This window comes from Nilaparvata lugens, chromosome 4 (genome assembly GCF_014356525.2).
Source record: "Nilaparvata lugens isolate BPH chromosome 4, ASM1435652v1, whole genome shotgun sequence".
Lineage (NCBI taxonomy): Eukaryota > Metazoa > Arthropoda > Insecta > Hemiptera > Delphacidae > Nilaparvata > Nilaparvata lugens.
The window spans coordinates 15,888,133-15,911,294 of record NC_052507.1 but is presented as its reverse complement, the minus strand read 5'-3'; the positions used below and the strand labels follow the sequence as shown (position 1 = coordinate 15,911,294).

The following is a 23,162-nucleotide window of genomic DNA, read 5'->3' as shown; positions in this document are numbered from 1 at the left end:
TATCCTGGTGATGTTCTCCCGTAATTAAAGCAATTAACTAACACAACGGTGAAAGCTAATTTTGAAAGTAATTCAAACATTTTATGTTAACCGACCCTCATTGCAGCAGGGGTAGGGGTGGGTGAGGATGCCGCTTAATATTATCCCGCTACTTTCAAACTAGAATAATAACAGTAACTGGTGGCTTGCTTCTCTGCTGCAACCCTCTTCTGTGTAATGACTTCAAAATATGATATCCTGGAAACTTTTCAGCTGACTCTCCGACTGCTCGTGAAAACTCACTAGCCATGACTTTCGTCTACAATAGACTTCCACAGGAGTAAATGAGATGGAGAGAATCTCTGACATAGGTGAAAGAGGATGAAGAGTCGGTAATGCAGATAAGTGAATGAATAATAATAGTCACGGATGAATGAGATCCTCAGGGGTCATCATTTTGTTGCACAAAGTTATTTTTTAATGATTTTTGTTTTATGAAGACGTTGGCAGGAGGTGTTAGATCAAAGAAATGGTCGATTGTGGAAATATACTATACTATTTAACGAGCAATTTCTGTTTTTATGTTTAGATGTTTATATGTTTATATATCTGTATGTTACTGTATGTCTCGAAAACGGCTCTAAAGATTCTCACGAAATTCGAAAGAAAGTAGGTTTATGGTATGAAAATTCGATTGCACTAGGTCTCAACCCTGAAGCCTCAACCCTCGCTGGAGGACATTAAAAGGATAAATGCGTCCTTGGAAAAACAGCTGGAAATTCTGTCGTCTGTCGATACCGTAATGGAAGTGAGCGAGCGAGTGCATGTGTGGATTATTCCTCAGCTGATTTCACGAGAAGAATAACCCAGCAAGAAAAACTTTTCCTTTTTTTTTTAGACAACATGTTTACTTTAGAAAGTCAAAAATAGTAAGTAGATGCTGTTAGTGTAGAATAGTACATAGTATATTAACAAATATTGTAGCAAACATAGTATATCATTCTAAATCGAATTCATATATATATTTGAAATTTATTATATGTTTGTTTTTTTAAGAGTGTATAAATTGTTATTCTGATGAGTGATAGTAACTTCACCTAGAATTTGATTTGGACTCTAGTATAAATTTTAAAAGGAACAGTTTTGGGCATAGCCTGTTGTACCTCCTCATATAACTGTAAAAATAATTGTACAACTGGAAAAATGAATAAATTAATAAATATAAACTATGAATTCAATCTTTCGTTACTAATAGTCTATGCTTTTACACTCCAGAGTGAAGCTCGTTCCCCCAGGTAATCGAGCTCATATTATTCCCAAGTAGAAATGCATTTTTTTCAAGTGTGTTTTTATACTGATAAAATGTGGTGTTTTTTCAGCAATGGAAATATGGTAGCATCAGGTAGTTAACTGTGTAAGTGATATCACAGCAGCAAGCCTGCCTTGTCAGTGGTAATAGTTGCATAATTGACCGAGCGAAGTGAGGTCTAAGATTCGAGTCTACAGTTTGGCATTTCTCTTAATGTTTAAATGTTTATATGTTTTTATGTTGCGCATTTATGGCAAAACGCGGTAATAGATTTTCATGAAATTTGACAGGTATGTTTCTTTTAAAATTTTGTGTCGACGTATATACAAGGTTTTTGGAAATTTTGCATTTCAAGGATAAATATAAAAGGAAAAAGGAGCCTCCTTCATACGCCAATATTACAGTAAAAATCAGACTATAGAATTATTCATCATAAATCAGCTGTCTAGTGGACTATAATACTACCCGTTCAATAACATCGAACATCTTGAAAATGTATCTTTCCATCAACGTTAGTAGACAGTTGACTATTTATAATACTACCCGTTCAAAAACATCGAACATCTTGAAAATGTATCTTTCCATCAACGTTGTAGACAGTTGCAGCCAGACCTGATAACAGCGCTCATATTCACATTCCGGGACGACACGTCACGGTACGATAGGACAGAAAGCTCTATATTTATTTAGGATTTTTTCTAGACATTTTTAATTGATAAATTATTTATTAATTTTTGAGAAAACATAACAACAGGTCAATGTAACTTACTGAGCGCGAGGTCTACTGTTTACAGAACTACTAGTAATAACGTTAAGGGCCGTTTGCACAGTCAAAGCTTGAACTGAATTTAATCAGCTGGTGGCTTAAACTAAAAATGAACCACTTTATATTGAACGTTTACAATGAAACAGTTTAAGATGAAATTCAGTTTAAACTGATACTGTGCAAACGGCACTAACAGTATAGACTTGAGAGCATTGAGTACAAAATTTTTAAAACTATTCGAACCAGTTTCAGTAACTAATGGAGTATTCAAATGCAGTAGCATGATGATTCCCTTCCATCATATAATTGGCCTCTTCATAATTTTTTAATGCAGATCCCATCCCCTGTTTCCCAATCCCAATAGTTGTAAATCCCGATAACGTTCTCAATCTTCCAGGAAAACATAGAACTCCACTAAAATTATCTGGATCAGCTTCTTGATTATTTGATTAGAATAGCTGTTGGAATGAAGGAAAATCACCGGGGAAACGGTTGCTACTTTCTCACATGATTTCATTAGAATAATCAATTGTTTACACGTGATTCGGAAGATTCAAATTTAATTACTCGATCATCAAGGAAAATCTATTTTGGTGTGGGTTGGAGTGATGCAATTTCTTAGAATTCTACTCTAACAACTTTCAATAGCTTGTTCACTTCCTTATCTTAATCAGTTTCAACAACCTTCTGAGAATCTTACAAATTCTCCTTCAAACTCGATCAACCCATTTCCATCGTCAATTTATAATGGTGTACTGAAGATAAATGCCGAGGTAAATGGGTCTTACTTGTTGAGAATTGTCGATTATCGGAAATTGTTAATTGTTTCTATGAAAATTTTCCATTCCTTGTATGCCCACAATCAATTTCCAAGAAATGAGAACACTCTTTATTCATCAGTGAGATAGACGTAATTCATGTCATCTCTCTATTATCCAATAAATAATTATTTCAAAAAGCCTATTGAGATAAGCTTATTCAATCAGAGAGATGAAAATAATAATTTATTACATCTCTCTCTATTATAGAATAGTAACTGCATATCAGAGAAATAATCATTGTTTTTTATGTATAACAGGAGATAATAGGATTGCATAGCTCTGATTAGCAATCAGAATCTAATTAATAGACGATAACTGAGTCACATGATTGCGAATGCCATTGAATGAATTTCAATCAGCTTCAAATACAATTAATTATGATTATTAATAAAAGAAACTCTCTGAACTCTTGGCTGTTTCTACCTATAATAAATTGATTCCAGCTTATTGAATTTGTTAAACGAGGTGAATTAGAGACGGTTGCATTATTGAATTATTCAAAGAGGACTTTATTCAAGAAATGCATTCACTTGAAACGTCCACTTGAGAATATGATGTAAAAGTAATTTTTCATAGAATGAAAAAGGATCACGAAAGACATACCTTCCCTTTAAAACTTCTTCTCCAATTTAAGGTAATTTTTGAAGAGGATATCTAACCTTGAGAAACGCCTAAGCATGAATAGAATTTATTTGATCAGCCAATTAATCCACATTGTATGGAGTATCTGTTGAAGTGGATGGAATGCACAAAAGAAAAATTCGCCGGCCGCCGGTGGATTCCACTTTTCGTGGGGGAAAATCGATAAGCTGATATCAGAAATAGTGACTCATCGTTGGCCTCGACAAAATGTTGTTTTTCTTTGGCAACAAGGTGATATTATGATGAAGGCGATATCACGCTAAACAAACCTGGTTCGGCGTTGATGATACGATACTCGGGAATGGTGAGGGAGGAAGATAGAGTGATGAGAGGGAAGAGCTATCCAATGAAAAGGGAGGGTAGAGATGAGAAATGAATGGCACACGTCGTTCATGTTAGTCTACTTCCATGAATGTGAAAGAATCCTCACCCTCACAACAACAAAACTGTACGAGAAAGTATGACATGAACCACTTTCGGATACAGTTTTTACTTTTTGTCTGGACGCTGCTTTATTGGAAAGTAAAAATGTTCTTCCTCCACCGAACAAGCCATCATCACAAGGGAAGGAATTTCAAACTTGTCCAAAACGCGTTTGAAGAAGATAAAAATAAAAAATATCATCCTCGCTTTCAGAAATGTGTGGCCCAGTTCATTCTTCCAATATCTGTTTGGAGTTCCGGCTTTGAAATGAATGTCACGCATCCTGATAATCAAATATGCATAATGCTACAGAGAGCGAACAAACAGTTTTCAGGAACTCATCACATTTTTCTTTTCATTTCTACCGTAAGCTTAGTTCAGGATAATATTCCAATTCTTGTTCCACCAGTTCTTTTGTTCCCTAGTAAGTAAAATGCACTCGTGTAAGTTATTTTTCAGGATAGGATAAAGATAGACTAGTTTCCTGGTTGTTAATCGCCAAGTATAATTACCAATATTATAATCATGAAACGATAAAACACTTGGTTGCATTATTAAATTATTAGCTTAAGATTTAGAAACAGTTGCGGTAAGTCTCTACTCCTACTGGCGAACAAGTGTTTCACTTATGCCAGTAGTTCTTCACCTCCAGCCGTATTTTACAGATAGATGATATAGATATTTAGAATAATAATTATTGTTTTTTTTCTGACTGTCACATCTTTGTAAAGTTTTTGTGTTTTGGTGAAATAAATTGAATTGAATTGAATTGAATCATACAGTTTGAAATTTGTCGAATGATACACTTCTAGGAATCCTTTCCTAATTCTACTATTTATGTTGCTAACTTGCTATGCAGTATAGGAAGATTGGCTGAAAGGTGAGTCACAATCTACAGTGAATAATGCATCAAGGGCCGTTTACACAGTCAAAGCTTGAACCGGATTTAATCAGCTGGTGGCTTAAACTCAAAATGTAGCACATTATAACAAAGGAGACTTGATACGGATTTAATCGAGTTAAAAATGAAATTTAGTTTAAACTGTTACTGTGCAAACGGTCCTAATTTGTACAAGATTTTTATACTTGAAGCTTATTCCTTGGCTATCAAAATGACTCTTACTCACAATCATGAGTATCGAACAAACGATAGATAATACTATAGTGTGAAGAAAAAAACCGATCCAGTGATAAATGTTTATTCTTATGGTTGAAATCAGTAATTTACACAATATAATCGATTGTTGATGCATGCATACATTATTTATTTCAATTTGCTAATTGCAAGATTTCCAATCAGCTTCAAATACAATAAATTATTATTATTAGACTATTAATAAACTCTCTGAACTCTTGGTTGTTTCTACCTAGAATAAATTGATTCCAGCTTATTGAATTTGTTAAACGAGGTGAATTAGAGACGGTTGCATTATTTAATTATTCATAGAGGACTTTATTCAAGAAATGCATTCACTTGAAACGCATTAACATCAGTGTTAATAACATTGATTAGATAGTTGAAGCATCATTGTTCTGAAGAAAAAGAAGGTGTCACCTCAAGCATAGACACTCTTCAACCTTATAGGACAAAATATTACTCTCTTTTACTGCAATAAAAACTTAGCAGAAAAATTACAAATTTTATAACCGTGTTGCTTATAGCCACTAAAGCGTTGAAATGGATGAATTCTGACCTTACTGGTAACATAACCATATTATTCCTCTCGGCATAAAACTTTCAAAATAAGTCTGCAAGTTGCCAGACTGCAAATGACTCATCTACAGAAGGCGGGATGAAATCTTTCATTGAAACGTAAAAAGACAACGCCTTAATCAAGTGACGGAAGAGGGGTTTCATGTGGAGTATTAAGAGACCTCTCAACAAAAATCCCATGAATAATCTTGAAGCGTAAATGTCTGTCATTTTGCATGTTGGAGTAATGAAAATTATTTGATTAATACGACAGTTTCAGACGAAAGTTGGCGCACAGATTTCTGTAATAAATGCCTGCGCATTAGTGTTCGCAACTTGTTCGCACTTTATGACTAAACAGAGAGGAATTGACCTTTTCAACCCGAATCCGTCTTTGAAATACAACTGTTGTGGAGTGGGAGTTGAGGGGTGGGGGGAAACACTTGGCTCCCTCACTCGTAACTCTGATCGTAGTCCGAACTGGAGACTGGAATTTATCCACCATAATCCCCAACACTTTGTTACAGCATTCTTCGCATGCATTTCTGTTGGTGGCAGCGGCCAAACTCACCAATGCTTCTCATTCAAACTTGTGAATGGCTGAGTAATGAAAATATTTCCCACAAACTGAATGTTACAAGCGTGAAACACATTATTTATTTCGCAAATAAACGAATCAGCTTCAATGTTTATTTGACGACAATCATTGGGATTCTTGTGATATTGTTATTGGTAAGATTGTTGATGATAATGAATTTAATCAATAAATAAATTATACAAAGAATTATTGTTGGTGTACGAAAAATAATAATTATTTATTATAAAAACAAAATTTAAATCTCAGTACCCTTCAAATTATTTTGTCACAACATGTTTCAAAAAGGAAGATCATGTTTGTAGATTTATATTTTTATTTTTATTTAAAGTAGCCTTAGAGAAAAAAGATGATTATTTATTGAATGAAAAAGACTAAGAAATTGTCAAAAACCGCAGATTTATTGATACTTGGAAAGACCGGTTTCGGTTATTACACCATTGTCAATCTCTGATAAAATAAAAATAATTATTTATTGTTTGAAAGACAATAATTAAGATTCCTGTATTATTAATAAGATCGTTGATGATATATGAGATTATTGTTGATGAAAGAAATCAAGAGCACTTCTTTGCAGAAGTATTTTTTTAAATTTATTGACACTGTATTTATTTATTCATACAATAAGTAAATCATCAAAACTATAGGGAAAGGAAAAATAAGGTAACCTTCTGCTACTCCTCTTTCAAATTTAGATAAGGTGAGATATAAATTACTGTAAATTATTTTTACGAAACTTGTTCAAAAAGTCTTTCCAAGAGTGTTTTGGTCTATTTGAGCAATACTTCAGATACTTTATTCCGATGATACTCTAGTATTTAAGATGGTTATAGATCCGCAAAAGAGGAATAAGTTCTAACAGGTAATCCCAATGTACCTACAATACAATGTATTCTAGGTACCTTGGGTAAACCTATACTTGTAATCTGAAATATGTTTCGTTCATTTCAATCTTTCTCGAACAATATGATGATTGGATAGAAGGTCATAGAGCTCTTCTGAAATAGATTTGCTTCCAAAAATCGTTATAATATATAATAATATCCTGTATCAGAACATATTAGCAGTTGGATAATGAGTGAACAATTTATTAATTTCAACCTCACTAAATCCTTGTACTGACCCATGCTGTACTGAGTTCATTCACACAGTTCGTTATGAATTAATTCAGTGCTTTATTTATGCATATTACAATACAGAATGAATGCAGAGAGCTATAAAAACAATATCCATGTCCCATTCATCCTTGTCAATTTAGATGTCTCATTTCACTTTCTGCCAAGTGCTTTTCGTGGAGGAAAGGGAAATTCTTTTCAGCTCTCCCGGCGTAATACATTTCTGTAGCAGCATCTAGTACAAAAAGTAATAGCAGCAATGAATTCATTGTCTCTGTTTGACTCTGTCTCCAGTTCAAGCTGCACTTCTATTCTATTGAGTTGCACTGAAACGTTGCAGGATGAGTTTCTTTGAGGCAAACCTTTTTTCATCCAAGATGAGAAGTGACATAACGATCTGGCTACCTTGATGCACGTAGGGCTAAGCCTGTTGCACGTACTGTACTAGAAACCGTCAGCTTTACTACACTTTTCAGTTTATTCATTCAGTTTGACCTACAGTGTTCAGCGTCACATCTTAGTTTTATAGTACTTGCTCATACACCAAACAGCTTGTGGTTCAATAAAAAGAATCAATCCTTCATACAGTCATCTTGATGCAAAAAATTAAGGTTAATTTTTAATGGATTCTCAATTCCAATCCCTCGAATAAGTAACGTCTTCAAATCTGTAATCTTCATGTACGTTCAAGAAGATAATAGAAATCTCAGATAGGATTAGAATATCATACCAGTTTTAATGAAATCAGTAAAGCTATTTATGAATATTAAATATGATGAGTGAGACGAACCTCGAATACTACAAATACAGCCGTTAATGAGAGCTTTATTACTTTTTTCTTTACTGATTCATTAAAGAGCGTATTTACAGGTTCTGTAATAGACTTGTTATCTTATCTAGAACCATATTATATGGTGGTTGAATAAATATTTAGGTTGAAGTTCCAGTATTTTGATCAAGACAATCCTTCAATAAATAAGTTATATAATTGAAGTAAAATTCAAGATGCCTCATCAGAGTAACTACACCAACTAGATGCGGCATAACTAGAACTATCTCATCACTAGCTTCCATTACAATGATATATGATAACCTTATGACCTTCTGTCCAACTTAGCTCTCCAACTTCACTCAACGTTACTTATATGTAACTTTCTGTGTTGAAATAGAGATGATTTTGGAGTGGACATTCCTACTTTACGAATAAATTTTAGAATAAAGTCGATAAACTCTAAATCTTTATCGAACTCTAGACTATACTCTGAAGTTTTAGTGTTTTCGTCTACAATGTTTACTCCAATTATTACTCGACAGTTCAATCTAAAGTACTCTAAAATTGACTAGAGATTAAATATGGTGCTACTACTAGAACTAGTTTCTCGAATGTTTTAAATAATAAGGGTTGTGACAATTACAAATTGTCTTGTGATCCATTTCTTGTAATTTTCAATAACTTATGTGTTTCACTTATTTTGAGAAAAAGAATTATATTTCTATTAGTTTAAAATACTGAATCATTAGAAACAGTTATAGTTTTATTTTAAACCGAGAATATTGCCCAGTGTATCAATTAACAGTTACCCTTAACAGAGCACATTATCAAGCATCGATTTTTGACAAATGGCTGAGGAAATGCATGCTTCAATTGTGTTCTATTGGTAGTGATCGCAAAACATGAATCTTTATTGAGAACTAGAACATATTCGGCAACAAGTAGTCCAGACAATGTTTAAAGCATTACTTCCAGCACATTTGGTTCCCAAAGTCCGCTCTTCTGGAAACATTTGTTCCCTGTGCCAGCTTTCCCAATTTTCCTTGCAGGGTTGCCCTATTTTCCGGCATCATCGCCATCGCAACGATTATTATCGACGTTACACATTCGAATTGCTATGGAGATTCATTGTCTTCCCACATTCTAATTTATTCCTCCGGACACACTAATCTTGGCAACTGCAGAAACGCCCTTCCTATATCACAATCATGTGCTAGTGCACATTTGGAGGAATAAAGTTTTCTTATCAATTCATAGAAGTGTTGCAGTAGGCTAGTAACAATATATAATATATCTGTCCGTGATAATTTTCATATATACAGTGACAAGCTGAAAAGCTACAGCTAAAAACTTTGACAAGAAAAAAAGCTAAAAGTTGACAAGCTAAAAAAAATTTTATTCATTATCATTATTATCTATTATCATTCATCTGTGTCATTTTGGTCATAAAAATAGAGAAGTAGTATGATTAGTGTTGCAAAGAAGCTGAGATATCCATGATATCCAATATATCAGTGCCGAGACAACACGATTTTTATAACGAAATTTTGAACGTCATAGATTCATGAAATAGTCAACATATTCTAGACTAAATCAGTGGGCCACCAAGTAGGGGCTATGACTTGAACTGCGTGATGATGATGATAATGATTACAAAGAAAGGTTGAAGGGAAGCAAAGGTGGTATAGAACAGGACGACTGAAAACCATAATTTTCTTATATGGGTGTCCAATGTATCAAGGGGGACTGGTAATGAATTTGAGGGTGCGTCATCAGGCTTTAAATTTTTGAATGAAAATTGATTTAGCCTAGCTACTCTACCAAAATTTGTTCCATTCAACCTTAGAATTATATAATCCTATTCCTGCCTATTATATCACTTAATCTGTCAGGCTGTGCCTGTTGGTCCGCCCCCAATTATTTTAATGAATAATTGTATATCTTGAATCAATGAATAAGAAAATAAATTAATACGCTCCTTGTTCCAATTAAGATCAACTATAATATTTTTCCCTAATACTTTATTCTCATGTTTCGCAACCCCATTTTATGTAGAAGTGTTGATAAGTATATTAATTTCTTTCTTAATCATATACATATTTTAGGGACTGCTAGTGTTAACAGTTGAAGTGTAATTGTAGTACCATCAATCGCTGTATCACTAAACGTATATCACAAAACCGTCGGCTTTATCATTATTAGGAAAACACATAAAAACCCAGCAAGCGACCAACTTTCGGTTGGCAAAAATTAATGAATTCCGGCGACTGAAAAGTGCTGATGGAATATACAGACTAAGGCAATGAATTTTTAATGACAATAATTACACTCTCACCGTGTAGGGTGATATCAATTTTATCACATATTCATGGCAACCACCTCTGGGTCAATGCATTCAATAGCACGTTCATAAATAATTGAAACATCACCACCACCAGCAATCAGTACCGTGTATTGGAGCTCGGTCGATGACTACACCTGTGACATGTTTACATCAGTGCTGATGACATAATATAGGTCACCGCGCTCGACTTATGCACAGAAATCGCTTAATACTCAGCTCCCACAATCAATATCATCAATAATACAAAATCATCAACATAATAGCTCCGCTTAGCAATCCTCCAGGTAGGCTAGGAAATCAAGAGTCGATTATAATTGACAGCAACTACTACAATTTGGGAGATCTCTAATTATCACCTGAATACCACCTGGCAATGTGTGAACAGAATTTCTTGAATAGCATCACAGTAATAGTTAAGCCACACACACACACACACACACACACACATCGATTCTTGTTCGTACGATATTTTCCGGTCCTTATAAAATCTATCAGATTAAACGGAGCTTGACAAACATCATCTGTTTGAAATCATCTGTTAAATCTAATAGAATTTATAAGGACGGCAAAATACCGTACGAACAAAAATCGATGTGTGTGTAGCTAGCCTTATTCTTGGAATCTCGTTCCATCGTAATAATAATTCTTCCAAGAACAATCTGATAATGAACGTCAATTTCATCACTAAATTGAGAGTCAATAATTGATTAGAAGTAGATTATAGTAACTTATTGATATTTTCATGACAATGAAGTATGACCATCATTTTTATACCCATTTTAGAGGATGTATAATTCATGCCTGGGAAAAACCATCATCTTATTAGTTATTACAAGACTGCCGTAATATCGAATTCCGTTATAATAAATTGATTACTATACGATGAATGGACCTGAAGGTGTGTCTACTGTCCAATTAAACTAATTCAGCAGCTAATGGTTTCAAAGAAAATAATTTATTTTGAAGCATAGTACAATCATAGAGAAACAATAGTATAAGTAGATATCCCATAGTACAGGGCGTTTATGTCGAAACTTTTACCGTTATCTCAAGCTGATAGTCCACGTAATTCTCTCCTGTGAACTTTTATGACGCTGTTAGTCTCTCATATTGTGCCGTTTATACTCTCTTACCCGGTCAAAACAGTAAAAATCGACAATAATCGACAGTAATCGGCTTGAGATAACAGTGAAAGTTGCGACATAAACGCCCTATACCATAGGATATCTACTTACGCTATTGTTTCTCTATGGTACAATGCAATGTGTTTTACATACCGATATAAAATATGGTGCAAACAATATATTCAATGATTTTGAGACAACTGAATTCTCTTGTCGTCTAAGGTTAACCAAGATGTCAGCTAAGATCAGCAAAAGGTGCGAACAGAACAAGGAATGGGTGGAGATCGATGCCACTGAACAGCTATGCAATGATAAAAACATTTGGAGTAATTGATGTACTGGTATATAAATAAATATAGATAACTACATATAGATATAAAAGTATGATTTAGCGAGCTGAAATCTACATATCGACCTGACCGTTTTGTTAGTACCCTCATCTTATTAGTTATTAGAAGACTAATACAATTGAAAGGTCAACTAACAGTCCGTACTTACGGACCACGAAGTGAAAAAACGTTGCTCCTTCAATCCAATTAAACTAAATTTCGCTTGTTTTAAACGTTGTTCTTTCCCTTTTCTGTGGTATCAATTAAGATGTCAATTAATTTCAATCAGACCACGGTTGTATGATAAATCACCGCGGTCAGTGTTGCGACCTTACATCTTCTTCATTCATAAAATCATTTCATCTCATGCCAGCTCTACACACCATGGAAAATTATGAGCAGTTGCTCACGGAAAATTTCAATGAGTGGATGGATGAACTTTATTCTCGAACCTTGATTTTCAATGAAAATCCTCCTCTAATTCAGATGAGTATTTTTATGATTTTATCATAAAAATTCTCCTGGCCTGCTTCCTGTATGCGTCGGTGTGTGCAAGACTTCATCGGTACATGTTATCAATAAGTTATTTACAATCCAAACCAAGAGATTGATAATATACAAAAAAAAGAGAACATTTCCAACTGTACTTGGAAATAAACTGTAATCACTGCAATGAAATTGATTATTGCGATCTTGGTTCAAATACTTGGTTCAAAAACTTCCTGGTCAATTTTATATATAAACTGCTTCAGCAAATCCTACAATTAGAATTTTGAAGATATTGTTACTACCTATATACTGTTTTTATCCCTCTCTAGAGTTCTAACGGCGATCATATTCCTGTAATAGATCTTCCTATTCAACTTAAATAATATTAGTATTAATAATATCGGCTCATCTCTGTACTCTTTCATCTCTTGTAATCTCCTCTCTTAATTTCCAGCCCTGACAGCTCTATTATTATTATTATTAGAGCAATGATAGCCTCAGCCTCTGCGCTCAGGTTCCTTCGAACCTTGCAGGGACTTCCCGTTTTTAATAAAGTTATGTATAATCCTATTTTTCATTCTATATTGTATTTTAATTTACTCTTCTATAACCATTTTTGTCATTGTAATTATGTTTTTGGGACAAATAAAGATTTGAATTTGAATAATAGTTTATCCCTTAACTCTGACCTTCAATTCACATACATGTGAATCAAAAAACAAACATGAAGTTACAAAAAACAAAGTTACATGTAATTATATTATAAATGCATAGATAACTAAGCTCCGTGAAGTTATATAATTATCATATTATCTATTCGTTTTTTTAAGTTACTTCCCAGAACCGTGAATAATGAAAAGTCATTTAACTCCATCAAAAAGGAAGAGCTCTATCATTTGAGTGTTTCAATTCCACGTAGATGATCATATTTGGAATAAATTGAGCACATCTGAATAATAATTATATTCGTGGCAAAATTCAGCCTTGTTTCCCGTATACATCCAACTCCGGTTCCTGGAAATTGCTAGAATTTTATTCAGGTACCCTGTTTCAGAAAATGTTTCTCATGCCGTTTTAATTGAAATATTACCGGAATATCATTCGCTCTTGATCTCATTTCTAAAGACAAACCAGTTTTAGCCTCATGCAGTATAATAAAGACAATTTTTATTTACAATTTTAAAGTTTTCACGTATACCGAGTGTTTCAAAACGTATGATACCATATCAAATAGATCTATTAATTATTGTGAAAAAGGCTTGACAACAACAAATCACTCACAAATATGTAATGGGGTGAATATGTTTATGGAAATGCATCACTTATGCTTAGTATGCTCTCCATTGCATCCATAGAAAAAACATCAAGCAGCAAGGAGATTTATGCCAGGTGTCAGATCCTACGACGGACATGTGTGACATGCACCATTCCAGGCCGTTGTCACATATTATGTGATCGGATCTGAGTGGGATCAGCTGCATTATGAGTGTTAGAAATCTATAATGTATAATAATAAATAGAATTTATACAAGGCCAGACACCAAATTCAACTATTCATATATTTCAAAGATATTTTCAATAAAAGATTTAAAGTTTTAATTTGAAGTAATTCACGTCATAAAGTTGAAACCGTACTTCTAAATCAAGGATGTATCCCGACAAAGTCGAGTTATTTGACTATCAAGAATTGATGGGATTTATTGTTTTTTATAATGCATACTATTATGATTGATTAAATTTCCAGAAAATTCTTTTCACCTTCCCCTATATAAAGTTCCAAACGTTACACAAACACCGCAAAAACACCGATACATTCTTTGGATACTTGATTTTGATCGATCATTTAATACCATATATACAATTCATTTTAAAACTGTATAAAGAAACAAGAAGGAATTGAAAAATCACTAGCAATTCAAAAAATCATCGAAAATAGAGGAGAATCACCTACGTTGGATCAAAACTTGTTTGTTAGGAGTATTCTTCGAACTTCAACTTTCTTCTAAATTCATACTTTTTCTTAAAAAACATTTTTTTCTGAAGAAGAAAATCTATTATTGATCTATTCCAACATTCCTGTCTATGGAACTTGACTATTACCAAACATGTATTACAAGGTACAAATTAGAGCAAAGAGGAAACTTGGATGTTCTACTATTGGTATTCCATTTGTGTGTTAAATATAAAGACCTGTAAATTCTATTTTGAAATAGCTTCAAAGCGACAGATGGAATTGATGAATAGAAGACGTCGAGAATATTGGTGGAATGCATAGACAATATATGTTCACCTGAAATGGCTCTTTTCGAGTATGATGTCGTCATAAATGACGGACCGATACGCAAACAAGTCAGTCAAGTTCAAAGCTGCGTTGTGACTCCAGTAGGCAAGCAAAGAAGTACAACACCAGATCAGCACACCGCTGCTATAGTGAGGTCCACGTTATAATGACAGTATTTGATAAACTTTGGTTTTGCTATACTTGTCTATCATTCGACAAAGCCGGTGGTACTATCCTTTTCTAGGTTCACAACGATGCCAATTATGTTCTTGACAGTGTAGAAATATAATTTAATTGATGCAGAGAATCAGCATCGCTATTCTCCTATTTTTATCCACTGCCATAATAAAGTGGACCTCACTATAGTAACAGCTTCAAAAATATCTTCAAATCCTCGGGCTGGCATCAAGAAGCTGCATCACTTTTTTGGTATGAGGCTTTCGCGAAAAGTCGTGAGGAAAGTGATTTCTGACAACAAATTGATATTTGAAACACGGTGACATATCAAATTATTGGATTATTAAAAATATGTACAATACTCATGAAATATTTATTGTATCTTCTATTATCCTTAACCATTGACAAAAAGGTGTAAGGAATAAATGGAGAATTCTAATGGATTTTATCAAATGGTAGACGTTTATAAACCAATGAATGTCATTGATATCATGTAAGTCAAATGTCGTTGTGAGAAAGTGATCATACAGTTAACTGTATGAAATTTTTGGAAGTCAACTGTGACTAATCATAGAGTGATACTAATCAACCAGTAATGATTTGTAAGTTTATTCATCCTTTGTGAGGGTACAACATTTTATATTGTTCGAATTCATAATGGATGTCTTAATAGATAGAGTATACTCCTATTGATATTCTCTTTTCGAAATAACGGTAGAATTTATCACTTCAAATAACCAGTGATAACGCTTGGATCCAACGATTGAATCTTCTTAATTTTCTACGGAGATTTTAAATGCCTATTCTAGAATTGTATCGTTCAAGTACGTTGAAATATGTACCGGTTGAAAGAAAAATGAAATTGTGGAGAAAAAAATTATTCTATACAGATAGGAATACATCTGCCCAACATCAAGTCACCTCTGTCAAAGAAAATCACCATAGTCACAGTCGAGTGACAAGGGCAATATTAACTGAACAACACTAAAACATTTATAGGATAAATATTTTTCTTACATTTATTTATCTATTACTTTTATATAATAGTATCAATAATATCAACCAACATCATAGCAACAACTAGGAAGCTGCAGAGATAAGGGGGAATTGAATTTTTTCACCCATTCCTCGAATTTTCTCTTCCTTTGCGGAAAATCATGTTTGAATTCTCCTTGTTACGGAAAAAATGTTCTATACGAAATATAATGAATATTCTACAGCTTTATCTCTCGACAACACACAATACATTCAATCTCAATACACTTTCATACTTCATAAGAACAACCAAGCTGTTCAGGATTTTATTTTTCATTCCAGATCTAAAAACCGTTCCTTATCAGTTCTCCGAAAAAAGTCCCAAAAGTGTCGTTTTCCCTTCAGGTTTGTAATCCCATAGTGGAATATCAGACAATATTAAGCAGTACAGTCACTAGAAACTTATAATAGGACCTCATTCTATTCATAATATTACCAATGATAAACTCCAGGAGTCATATTTTCCGGTAAAATATTCTCTTCACATTGGGTAGATTTACTGTAGCAAGGAAAAATCGAACATGTTCTTCCTATTGTTATCAATAACATTTACATGATCTTCTCTATATTTTCACTAACAATAAAAATAACATAATCTTTTCCTTATCCTTATTAGCATGTGCATGATTTTCATAACATAATACAAAGGAAGGAAAAATGTCAGGATCTAGTAAAAAAATATTCAATTTGTGTTTTCATTATGGAAAAGTACCACATCACAGATAACACAACTGTAAAGACATATTCAATTCTTTCCAGCTTCCTCGTGTGAGTCTAATGTTGGTTGATGTATGTATCGTTGAAAATCTATAGTTGCAGACCTAGTATACTGTCTTGGGTCTTGTGTTGGAAGATCTTGTTTTGGAAACCTCCAGTTATAGTTTATAACTACTTCCAGTATAAGTAACCTGCAGTAGATTTAATCAATTTCCATCTTCCCTCCATACTGACTAAGCCAATTATGGATGAGTTCCCCTAATCTTCAATATTTTTGTGTTATTATTGTCAACTATCTTCCCTTGATACTGGCTATGGCGATAATGTTTGAGTTCCTCCAATATTTTTTATGATATTTCATTCTATTATATCTTGTGATATAATGGTCAACTATCTTCCCTTGATACTGACTATGGCAATAATCGATGGGTTCTTCTAATCTGCAGTATTTTCTTGATATTTCATTCTATTATATTTTGTGATATGATTATTGTCAACTAACTTCCCTTGATACTGACTATGGCAATAATCGATGGGTTCTTCTAATCTGCAATATTTTTGTGATATTTCATTCTCTTATATTTTGTGATATAATAATTGTCAACTATCTTCCCTTGATACTGACTATGGAGATAATAGATGATTTTCTTGAACTTTGAATGTTTTTGCGATTTTCTCTTACCTTGTTGTTCAGCGACTAGAAGCCTCGCAGCGGCAGCCGCAGCCAGCCAGCAGATGCCTGCAAACCCCCAGGCCATGTGCGCAGCAAGCGACAAAAATTCCTCACAAACTCACTGTTCACAAATGCCCAGTGACCACCCTCAGTTAGGATGATGTCAAAAGGTCACCAACATGATGCGGGGTCACTGTCACTGGTCAGGAGGGCACTCACATTGTCGACCACGATCGGATCGTCCAGTGATTGGCAGGTTTTAACGACAGAAAATTCGGTGGACGGGCTGACGGATATGACAGACGCGGCACGACAAGGTCGGATACGATAACCTTCTATCGACGCGGTCCGGCACAAACTGAAACATGCCGGGGCGCCCGCCCTTACAGCTTCTAGACGCAAGCGCGTAACTCCATCCCCCAAACCTTCTACCACTCCAAAGACTTTCCACTCTCCATCTCCTCCTCATCCTCCACCACCTCATTCCCAACCTCCTCATCCTCTTCACTCACCGTTCACCCTTGCCGCAGTGTCTGTTTCACAATAATTTACATATTTAATTCCTGCTAAATAAACATTTTACCAAAACGTAAAACGTCCCCACTCTCTCCGCGCTCTCACCAGCTACGTGTCTATCAAATATGCCTGCTGTCATCCCGCCACACAAATCATCAACAAACTCCACCTGTATTATATATTTCTATCAATCCCAACTCGCAACTGATATATATATTCTAACCTTGATTATATTTCTATCAATTCCAACACGAAATTTATAGATATATCTGAGAACCTTGAATATATTTACATCCAAATATAAACATGCATTTTAACGTGGAAATAAAGTTAGTTTGTTTTATATGCAGGTGGCGCTGGAGCTGGCACTAGCCGAGCAAACAAGTTCATTTGAAAATTAATTAGACCTGCCGAGCATGACTGGTTGAGTTAGCGCGTCGCTCCAACAACGAATTTCATTATATTTTTTTAATTAAATAAATCCGAAATGTTAACGAATCAATGGAAATTCTCATTGAATAACTAATTGCTTCAGTCGGTGGATTTGACAGCGCAGACGTAATAATGATTCGCACTAGAAGGGGCTCTTGAGTGGTTGACAACAATAGTTTTCCTTGAAATGGTATCAATATAATACGAGTGGGTTTCAGAGCGTTGGTGGATGCATTGTCTTGTTATAATAGAATTACGAGGGATTTGTTCTGATCAGTGTGATATTTCAATTCATTTGTTCAATCACCTGCGATGAAACTAATGGCCCAAATGGATAATAAGTACAAGCATGGACTATGAGCACCTCTGCAAAGTATTAGTTTTCAGTTATTGAGCTCAATATGAATACGATTTCATTGATCGATATTATTGCTTCATTCATTCATCGATTTTTGAACGGTCAATTTTTTGCCGGCCTAATGAATCCTATCAGATGAAAAAATCCGGGACATGACAAAAACATTACGTATGCAGATACGCAGAATCTGAATAAATAAATGTTTATTTCCCGAAAAAACTAAAACTACTACATGAATTACAGAAAGTTATAGATAGTTTTCAATTACATACAATAGTTGGTTACAAAAAAAATCTCTTATGATGTGTCCTCTGTTTTAGTGTTTTCTGTGTGGGAATTGACCTACTCCACTATGGCGTACCATGTTCTAGAGTAGGTTAATCTGTTTGCCAAGTTATGTTTAAATAACGTATAGTACTTTGAATACTTATAACTTGAGCTATGATAGGATTTATAAGAAAGCAAAACATCGCAAGTCCATAAATCTATGTATGTGTCACTAAACCTTCTAATGATATTCGATAATAGCAAATGATTCTAATTGTAATCAGTTAATTCAATATCAATGAATCATTTGATCAAAAACAGGAGAAAAAACAACTGCACGATTTTTATTGACACGGTACCATATTCTTCAAATCCATTTTGAAGCCATCTTGTGAGTTTGAGGAATTTTAAATTACTTCATAATTTCAAACAATATCATTTTCAGCTCAACTTGTTTCCAAAAAAGACTTATTACTTGATAATAAGTAATAACACACAAGAAACTTGTGTGAAACTTGAAATAACAGTACGACTCTCTCAGACATATTGTTGGAAATGATAAATATTACCATGTGAGGAGTACCTCCTAATTACTAATTGAGGATTACTAGGGATTCCATAAATTTACTCATGTTTCTGCAGCAGCTTCTATAGTTGAAGTTGAGGGTCAGGGAAAGAGAGAGAGAGAGAGTGTGTCAGAGTGTGAGCCGGCTGCGCTCTAGTTTCGAGCGGGCGATCAATCAATCAAACATCTTCTCAAGTAAATCTATTGACAAACTTAACTATGCTCGGCATAAAAGATCATGATCGATGAATTTCTTTCTTATCTTCAGACCTAATTTTCTCAACATTCAGATCCTAATATTCTTATTATTCCAATCCACTCACAAGCTGCTTTACTTCAATCTACCTTTTTATCTTTTGAAGAATTTCATTTTATTGAGGAAAAGTGTCACTGGAGATAACATAGGGGAAAAACTTATAGATAAAGGCTTAAAAACAAGTTTTAATCGCCAGCTTACTTGACATTTCCTATATATGCTACTATATTAATGTATTTTTTAATATGTTGCTTTCTAATTAACTATTCTTTGTAGCATTTCTTCTTCTTGTATGACGCGCTACAGCCCATGGTGAGCCTTGGCCTCCGCAACTATCAACCTCCACGCATCTTTATCGTATACTATACCTCTCCATTCCCTCCCTCCCAAACTCCTAACATCATTTAGCACCTCATCCAGCCATCTTTTCCTGGTTTTCCCTGACGCTTATTGTGAAGCCTTTCCCGTATCACAATTTTAGGGATTCTGTCTGCAGTCATCCTTTTCACATGACCCAACCACCTGATTCTTTGAGCCTTTATGAATCGAACCATGGTCTGTCCTCCCCTCAGGTCTTCCAATTCCTTGTTGGAACAGATTCGCCATTCCAACCCCTGTCGTACTGGGCCATAAAGTTTCCGCAGTACTCTTCTTTCGGAGACATGGAGTTTGTTTTCATCTTTCTCTGTCATTGTCCATGTCTCCGAGCCATAGGTCACTACAGGGCTTACTAAGCTGAGATATAATTTTATTTTCGCCTCTCTGCTAATCAGACGGCTCCTGAATAGGCTTGTATCCGCGTAAAATGCTCTATTTTCAGCTTGGATCCTTTCGCAGATGGTCTCACTCATCTCGTTTTTCTTATTAAGTGTTGACCCGAGTTACTTGGATGATGCTACTCCCTCTATTTCATTCCTGACTATAACTAAATTCCTTGGAACTCTTCTTCCAGGTTTTGCAGCTACATGCAAGTATTCAGTTTTTCCAGTGTTAATCTTCAAGCCTATCTTTTTTGCCTCTTGTCCCACTTTCCTGAAGGTTTCCTTTAGTACTGTGGTGTCTGTAGCTAATATTGCTACATCATCAGCATAGGCGCATATTTGAGTTGCTTTGTGAAAGAGGGTGCCCACTACATTCTTCAATACACTGTGCAGAGCAATAATTATTGAAAATAGTCGCTGACAAGCTATCTCCTTGTTTTACTCCGCCATTGAATTGAAATGCTTCACTAACTCTTATTCCCACCTTTATCATTCCTCATTTGAAGTGATCCGAATCATTCTGATCAACTTTGCCGGTACGCCATGTTGGGTCAAAATATTGAACAAATATTTTTGTAGCATTTAGGATTGCAAAACTCTCTGTTTATTCACATAAGAAAGAAAAATATCCCTTTCCATTATAGAGAGAGCTCATTGAATTATTATAAAAATTATTCTAGTCTGTTTTTTTATAATTTCGATTGAAATGAAGAAAACTTACACAACATTCATATCTAAAAACGACAAGTCTACTTGAAAATCTGATAAAACGTATTAGAAACGCGAGATAATATTGTTAAAAATTATCTCACTAAACTCTCGGCCCCTGACTCCCAGCTGAATCCGTGAATCGAATTTTAACTTTTCTAGCTCAGTCACTCTTTACATAGATAAATAACCCTTTAATTCCATCCTTATCGTCGAATACACTTTTCAGGCCATAACATGAAATTGATGAAGGGGTGGCTGGAAGTCCACGCCTACAAAACCAAGGAGCTCTCTGATTGGTCAATGAGTCACCAATTTACCTTTACAGCCACCTAGTGTATTATTCGAAAGTATTTATTTATACATTGATAGTTACAATATCATTCTCAACTATGAATGATGGGAAAGGAACAACAGGCATGAAGCACAAAACTTTTTTTCCCCAAATTTGAATAGAAATTGTATTACAATTATAGAGTTCTGGAATATATTTTAGAAGAGTATCTAACACTAACTACCTAGTATTTGAAATGCCAAATTGCTAAACCCGATTCTGTTTATGTCCTTTTCCTTCTTTCACTCAGTGATCTCTTGAAACTATCACACAGATTGTCATAAAAAATCAATACAACTCAGAGGCTGTATTACCGATTTAATACATTGGTATACTGAAAGACTTCAGATGGAATTAGAACCTTCACTGGAAAATAATGGTCAAAGTAATAGTTGTTCATTTTTTAGGAACAAATGTATTACATATGGAAATTACAGAAATTAGAGTTCTAATGAATTAATAACTATTTTTAAAATCCAAATTAAATTGAAATTCGTGATTCACAGCATTTAATTTTCATTCAATAATAATTACAAATGTATTATCTCTAATACATTGATAATATATTAATATTTCCAATCATATTCAATTATTATTATATTTGAATCTCCAAATTGTATTTGAAATCAAGATTTCTTGTGAAACCACTATGAAGCTGATTATTATAGATATAAATACAAATAATCAACCAAGAAATAGTATTATTTCATAAATCTTGTTCATATTCGATACTATGAAATATTCTCGAAATATTTCACAATCCTTTTGGTAATGCCATTTCTCAACTGGCCTAACCTAATGCGGGATACTATTAAATTCTTTTTAATGTTAAATTTTGTTCGTATGACTAACTGTAGAATATTCAACTTTGAACTATCACAGTTTATTGACAGTGAAACTCCATTGATTTATTTTACATTCCATCCTCCTCCATATTGTTACAATATGCAGCAAAAATGTAGTTCTCGTATTACACAAATCTCAAATGAAATCAGAGAAAGGTCTAGTAGATGCTAGTATTTTCGAGCTAGCTTTTATCGATCAACAGAGACTTGGTGGAGTAGTAGAACAGTGTGTATCTGGCAGAGCAGTGCAATGAAGTTCTGAATAATTAGCCGACTAGTGCTTGTCATACCTGCAGGCATGTATGGCTATGGCAACTTAGCACGAGTAATATTGAATCATCCCGGCCATTACATTGGACATGATCCCAACTCAGCTCACTGGTTCACAGAGGGACCGAGGGGTGGAGGGGGGCTACACCACCAACAACGCTATTAAATTATTTATCTCAAAGCACTGAACTAATCAAAATGAGATGTTTAGACCAGCCACTGCACAGCTATACCAACTAATTCACCAGTTTTTCGCGCGCACAATTTCAATTTCTAAATTGGCATTTGGTGCGAGTGACCACCGCACAGGAAATTATGCAATTTTCAGAAATATCGGAATTCATGTTAACTAATCATGTGATTTCCGCATTCACATTAAAGCAGTGTTAATGTTGAGAATTAGAGAAAGTCATTGTGTTCTCTGTCATGAAAATAATAACTCTCTCATAGAATAGTGAATAAATTATTTAAGAATTACAATGCAAAACTTGTATGAAAAATGTTGGCTAATATTAAATATTCTTGTGTGTAGGATGATTGAAAATATATGGAGCATCAAGAGCTTG

The 23,162-nt window shown here is 34.3% G+C and overlaps 1 protein-coding gene across 1 annotated transcript in view; it reads right to left on the bottom strand.

Moving 5' to 3' along the window:
- The window catches only part of LOC111046987 (synaptogenesis protein syg-2), a 478,902-nt gene extending 461,273 nt beyond the window's left edge, over positions 1-17,629 (bottom strand). The window contains exon 1 of the mRNA XM_039426761.1: positions 17,294-17,629. Coding sequence (XP_039282695.1) covers positions 17,294-17,369 — 76 coding nt within the window. The 5' untranslated portion in view covers positions 17,370-17,629. The remainder of the gene's footprint in view (positions 1-17,293) is intronic.
- Positions 17,630-23,162: the final 5,533 nt, after the last annotated feature.